The 6827-nt window shown below is 42.7% G+C and overlaps 1 protein-coding gene across 1 annotated transcript; it reads right to left on the bottom strand.

Moving 5' to 3' along the window:
* Positions 1 to 1002: 1002 nt before the first annotated feature.
* Positions 1003 to 3143, bottom strand: LOC149846688 (7-deoxyloganetin glucosyltransferase-like). The gene is made up of 2 exons (XM_089996500.1): positions 2607 to 3143; positions 1003 to 2132 (listed from the first exon to the last, which is right to left on the bottom strand). The coding sequence occupies exons 1-2, from the start codon at positions 3115 to 3117 to the stop codon at positions 1195 to 1197; spliced, it is 1449 nt and encodes a 482-aa protein (XP_089852626.1). The 5' UTR covers positions 3118 to 3143; the 3' UTR covers positions 1003 to 1194.
* Positions 3144 to 6827: the final 3684 nt, after the last annotated feature.

Consider the following 6827-nt stretch of genomic DNA (forward strand, 5'->3'; position numbering starts at 1 on the left):
CTACTTGGTGGATTCGTGTGTTGTGAAGCATGGAACGAATGCATTGCCCGAGCTAAGCCAACTCTTCTCCTTCAACCTTGATTGATGCTCTTGTGTCATGGATTTATTGAATAAATGATTGACCCAAATGCTGTCAACATAGCAACTATGTATGCGTGAATGTTTGTCGAAAAATCTGATTTCTTTTTTTAGATTTAAAAATTGTATTTCATCGGTTTCATATTCAAGATTGAAATCACACCATTCATGTTTTTTATTCTTCCTGTTTAACGCTCAAGACTGAATCAGACTGATATTGTGCCTAAATTGGCTAGTGTGAAATCTGTTTAGGAAAATAAATTCATTTTATGGTTTACTGAACTTCGTTTCACTTTTAATTTGCACAAACAACTTGGATGTTGAACCCGTTTAACGTCAAAATCAAATATGTTTTGGACTGATGGTTGTGCTTAATTTGATAATCATCGAATCTGAATTAATTTAAGCACTATATATATTTTTAGACTGTTTAACAGGGAATATTATTTCACGTTTTTTCATGTTGTGATCGGACAGTTTGGGAGAAACTCATCAACTGTTCGGTGAAACACCCCAATGAAATGATTGTGTCATTTGCTACCAGGTTTGGGTAGGCTTAACTTCTTGTTTTTGCTGCTTGCAAATACATTATTAAACCTATAAAACAGTATATTGGAACCCTCTTGTGTAGCCCTTAAACCATGTGTTGGCAGTATGTGTGAACTCCGATTCGGCCTCCCTAGTGACACCGATTCAAAATGGTAATTCCTTCCAGGAAAAACAACATCACTTGATTCTTAAATTAAATTTAAAAATTTGTAGTTACATGTTTCAAGTTCATCCCGATAATTTTCTTAAAAAGAGCTTATTGAATTTCATTTAAAAACCCACCGCGGGTTACTCGTATTTTAGCGGTTCCGTGCAGATGCACGTTGCTAGGGGGTCTCCCAGTGACACAGTAAAGGAAGACAACGAAATATGAAGTTTTATTCTTTCGGTTACGATATCCAACCAGGAATGATTTAAAAAACAGACACTTGCTGTGGCATAGATGGCCAGTAGTACAAGGCATCTTAAGATAGTTGATTTGGCAATTTCTATCAGTCAACGTGGGTTTGTATTGGTCGCTGCAGGTTGAATCCATCACCCTAGAAACATTAATGATGTTGGGAAGGCTCACTGTGGCACTTTGTGCAAGAGGACCTCATTGACAAGCCTTTCCAGGTTTGAATAGGAAGGCCCACCAGTCACAGTAGCCTTTTGTGCACTCGTCTTCCATTTCTTAGCTCTCCTTCTCATCTCCTTCCCCTTCTCTCCTTCCATCATCTGCCTTACTTGTCTCTCAATCTCCCCCCTCTTCCCGTTGCTATCAATTTCCATCCCTACCCCCCAGTTGGTGCAAGTAAATCTACAGTTGGTAGTCTGTTCTGCAAAAAAAGGCCAACATAACATGGGCACCCCGCTGCTTATGCTCTCCAGTGCAGAATTCCACCCACTGTGAGTGAGGAAGACACCCACTGAAGGGTGGCTCAAGACCTCCTGCTGTGGGATCCAACTAGCCAGCAACCCTCTTTCTCTTGTCTCCGAAATGAACTCCTGTGGCAGTATGGCTGCCTCACCCTTCACAAGGTCGGGCCTAATGACCCACAGAAATGGGTGCTTGCTGTTAGCCAGCCCCCAGGCAAACTCCCCCAGTTGGTGGGCAGTCATCACCGTGATGCTTCCAAAGTTGACATAGACCACCGAGCCTTCCTCCTGCTCATCCAGCCAGTCTAGGCAAGACTCCTCTTCTTTCCACAGGCTGGACTTGATGGCAGTGAGTCCATTCATGGGCACACTCTGGCTCAGTTTTAGCAGAGGGCCAACTGTGAACACACGAGGGATTCGGGACCGAATGACCTCGAGGACTTCGGGCTCAAGATCATCAAAGGTGTTGAGGATGAGTGCAGAGGCTTTGGTCACTGTCTGTGCTTCGTTTCTGCAGAAGTTGAGCATGATGTCGTCCCTGTCAAGAGTCCTAATAAAACTCGGAATGTCCCTCAGGGTGACGCCTGACATCCCTGGTATCCAATCTATCTTGGTATGGAGGTACCCATTTGTCAACTGGCTCTCATCTGTTCAATATTTCAGATGAAGAAGTTTAGAGGATTTGATGCAAAGTTGAAGGAAAACATAGAGTAATTAACTTAATTTAGTCTTCTGATAAAATCAAAAAAATCTGTAAGGCATGAAAGGCTAAAGTTCATTTTGTTTGGACCAGCCAGGTGACCAGTACAACATGAAGTCCCTTATAACCAGCTATTTCAGGGTCGTGTTTGGATAGATACAGTTACTTATCCAGAAAAGTGGGATAAGTAACAGATTATGTCACTCTTTTGGATGTGGAAGATTGGAGCAGTGTATGCCCCCCTAACACAAAAAAGAAATACATCTTTTATGACAAGCACATAACGAAACCAGGACGGAAATTTCAAAAAAAAAAAAAACCCTTAAAGATTGCTATCAAAAGTTGTGTTTTCCTGTCTTCTATGGATAGTGGCCAAAAACAGAAAATTTAACAATAAAAAGTAGATGGTTTTGATTCATACCTTTAAGTGGTGTATAACCTCTTTCCATGAGATCAAGATAATGAAAGTAGGACCAGAATCCACAGGCACTAGTGGTCCACAAGAAGACCACAGGTAGCCCAACCTGCTCAGCTGCCTTGTGGGTGAAACTCATGGCCCCATCAGAAACTATACAAGTAACAGGCGGGTTTTCAGGTGATTCATTGAGCTTCTGCACAAGATCAGTGAAAGGGGCCAAGAAGTTCTTAGTGATGGAGTCACAGAGTGCAGGGATACTCTGGGTTCGGTCAGGGTCCGAGGGGGGCAACCCGTCTGGGATGGACTTGAACATGAAATCCTTCAAGCCCTTGACCGAATCAGGGCCCCTTGACCTGATCATGCGCTCATGGTTGTACTCTGTGTTAACAAAGGTTATGTGGAAGCCTTTGCAGTGCAGAACCTTAGCTAGTTGCATCATGGGGGTGACATGCCCTTGTGCAGGGTAAGGGATGCAAACTGCATGAGGCTTCTGTGTGGTTGCTGCTGGCGCCATGTTTAAGTTATAGGAGCAGCAGTAAAGTTAGGGAATTCTTGACAGGAAGAAAGGAGCTGAGAACTCGGTATTTATAAGCACATTGTGGGTGGGTTTGTTGGCGTGCGCAGGGAACGGAGAGAGAAGGCAGTGGCTCTGAATTTAGATGTCGACGTTCACCACACCGTCCAAAAGTATCCTTGGCCTTTTCAAGGGGAAAGGCTAACTTTCAGTTGAAGGGCAGTAAAAGAGTAGATGTAATACACAGAAACGGTGAGAAGCAATAATTTAAATACTTGATTTTTTCTTTATATCACCACTAAAATCTTGTTTGAGTACACCATCCAAATAACCAATCCATATCCACTATCAAGAACCGTGAGAAGATCAAAGTCAATAAGTAAGTTCACTCACACAAAAGTCCAATAAGGAAAGACTTCAAGGTCAAGAAAGAGTTGGCGTCTTGCCCTCTCACAAGGAAAGTCCTAGGAGCCCGGTTTCATGAAGCGGGGTATATGCCATTGCATATAATTGCTCGCCACGTGTTCAAGTATTTAGGGTGAAAAAAGAAGAGGAGAATGCTTCCCCATTTTGTTTTTAAACAAGAAAAGGAGAGGGTGGTGTATGTTCGCCCGATGATTCACTGAATCCCACGTCTGTGTTCGGGGTCTGAATGAGCACCACGTATACAAGCACATGGGGCTCGTATTCCCGTGTATGTTGACATCACTTAACATTGGAGTCTGGTGTGGTTGCAAAGACTTAAGTACCCTTTCTTGTTATTCTTCTCATAAAGCGATGGTTTGAGAAAATGACAAAAATGCCCTTCATTCAAAAAAGAAAAAACAAACAGTTCAAAAAAATGACAAACATGTCCTCCATCCAGAAAGTCAAGGATGATGTTGACTCTTCAAAGTCTACCCCGCAAAACGAACCTTAATCATTTCGTCGATAGTAATCCGGCGAAACGATGGTGAGCCGACGATCCGATGGTGAGTCGGCGATCCGATGGTCATCCGACGAAACAAACCTGAGCCATCAAAAATGTTTGTTTGAACATTTCATCGTCATCTTCTTCTTCTTCTTCCTTCTCCGTAAAACATTGTAAAACCCTCTCTCTCTCTCTCTCTCTAGAGAAGAAATCAAGAAAGGTAAAGAGTTCCCCCTGGAGAAGGCCATGAACATCAACCCTCTCACTCTCTCTCCCTTCTCTCTCTACTTCTGTGCACATCCAACAGACGATCCTACATTGCTCCATCAAACACCGACTGACCTGCACACTGACTATAGCATCGTTCAACTTGATGAGTTGTGGAGCCTGATTCATAGTTTTTGCCCTTACAGGAGGGGGTTTGGGAGTTCCTCCCAGCGTGGGTAACATCATTCAACTTGATGTGTTGTGGAGCCTGATTTAGAGTTTTTGCCCTTACAGGAGGGGGGTCCGAGGGCTCCCCCCCTCCAGACCAAAATTTTTTTTGGTCCTTCCAACAACGATTTGTAGTATTATCGGGCTTTCCTATAGCGATTTGTAGTATTTTCGGGTCTCCAACGAAACGCTATAGCGATTTACGGAAGACACCACAAATCGCTATAGCTATTTGTAGTGTCTTTTGCAAATCGCTATAGCGATTTGTACTGTTTTCCGCAAATCGCTATAGCGATTTGTACTGTTATTCAGTAAGCAAATCGCTGTAAATCGCTACTCGAGTTAGGACCAACTTGTCAGGGCCATATCTCCCTAACCGAAGATCAGATTTCAAATCCGTAAAAAGTGGTGTCTTCGTTATTGAGTCTAGTTTATTTCTGTAAATTTTCAGTGATTTCTATTGTCATTTCATTTCCCATTTTAACTAAAAACCAGACCCTTATTATTCTGTGTTATTTGAGTTGCACAACACCATTCTCGCTTGACATCCACATCTTGATTCTGGCATGCTCCTTGTTGGATTTTCCATTGATTTCTTTCAACCTTGCTTAGAACAAAAATATGTCTTTCTCACCACGATACCCTGTGCATTTTTTTACCACGACACCCGGGACCCGTGCCGGGGGAGCCCCGCGACCCCCCTCTTGTAAGGGCAAAAACTCTAAATCAGGCTCCACAACTAATCAAGTTGAACGATGTTACCCACGCTGGGAGGAGCCCCAAACCCTCCTCCTATAAGGGCAAAAACTCTAAATCAAGCTCCACAACGAATCAAGTTGAACGATGCTACTCACGCTGGAAGGAGCCCCCAAACCCTCCTCCTATAAGGGCAAAAACTCTGAATCAAGCTCCACAACGAATCAAGTTGAACGATGCTATCCACGCTGGGAGGAGCCTCCAAACCCTCCTCCTATAAGGGCAAAAACTCTGAATCAGACTCCACAACTCATCAAGTTGAACAATGCTATCAACGTTAGGAGGAGCCCCCAAACCCTCCTCCTATAAGGGCAAAAACTCTGAATCAAACTCCACAATTCATCAAGTTGAATGATGCTACTCACGCTGGGAGGAGCCCTCAGACCTCCTTTCTGTAAGGGTAAAAACTCTGAATCAGACTCCACAACTCTTCAAGTTGAATGATGCTACCCACGTTGGGAGGAACCCCCCAGACCCCTCTTCTGTAAGGGTAAAAACTCTGAATCAGGATCTACAACTCATTTAGTTGAATGATGCTACCCATGCTGGGAGGAGACTCTAAACCCTCCTCCTGTAAGGATAAAAACTCTGAATCAGGCTCCACAACAGTCAATGTGTAGATCAGTCGGTGCTTGATGGAGCAATGTACAGAAGCAGAAAGAGAAGAGAGAGAGAGAGTGAGAGGGTTGATGTTCATGGCCTCCTTCAGAGGAGAACTCTTTTTCGGATAATCCTGCAGTGCAGAGACTGAGTCTTAAATAATCATCTTTGGGACACTTAAGTCTTTACAACCACTCCTTTTCAAGAATCGTCATTTTTTTTTGCACCAATGGAGGAGAGGGTACTTAAGTCTTTGCAATCGCATCAAACTCTAATGCTAATTAATGCTGACAAACATGAGGATACGAGACACACATGCTTACATACGTGGTGCTCTTTGGGACCCCCGAACATGAGATGTAGCTAACTCCCCTGTTCCGGGGGGAACATATAACTTGCTTCGCAAGAAAAGGGCAAAATGGAGAGGCATTCTCCCCAATGCTTGGACACATGGCAGGCAAGTATATGCCCGCTCCCTCCAACTGCACTCAAGTCCTATTGAGACTCTTGCCATACTTGATTCACAGGGAGAGTCATTTAAAGACTCTTGCCACAAGTGATTGAGTTGCCTTTGGTCCCTATCGACAATATAGAAACTCGTTTGGAAGTGTAGTGTGGGGGAATCATTTATACATTATTGATAAGTTTCATTATATTTTTGAAAAGATATTCACTTTCAAAATCTCGTAACATTACAAGACTTATAAACTCATTTTTTTATAAGTTTGCTTTTCAAGTTTTGTGTAAATTTTTTGTTTTTTTATTTTATGTGTGGTTGCTTTTGGTTACTGTTCAAGTGAGACTTTCTAAAGTGAATTAGAAAGTGAATATCATGACATACCCTATATACCCAGACAAAGCCAATATTTTTGAAAAGTATAGCGTATGGAGAATCATTTATAAGGTGTTCTAAAATAATTGAAGACAAGGAAGCATGAATTAAATGCTAGAGTAGTACACAATTAGTTTTCCAATCTCTGTGCATCGTTCAATCTCTCCATGCTCATTT

This window comes from Nuphar pumila, chromosome 2 (assembly GCF_984573655.1).
Source record: "Nuphar pumila chromosome 2, dmNupPumi1.hap1.1, whole genome shotgun sequence".
Lineage (NCBI taxonomy): Eukaryota > Viridiplantae > Streptophyta > Magnoliopsida > Nymphaeales > Nymphaeaceae > Nuphar > Nuphar pumila.

Coding starts and splice junctions, on each gene's coding strand:
- LOC149846688 (XM_089996500.1), bottom strand. CDS start 3,117: ATGGCGCCAGCAGCAACCACACAGAAGCCTCATGCAGTTTGCATCCCT. Junction 2,133..2,606: donor AGGTTATACACCACTTAAAG/GTATGAATCAAA, acceptor AATATTGAACAG/ATGAGAGCCAGTTGACAAAT.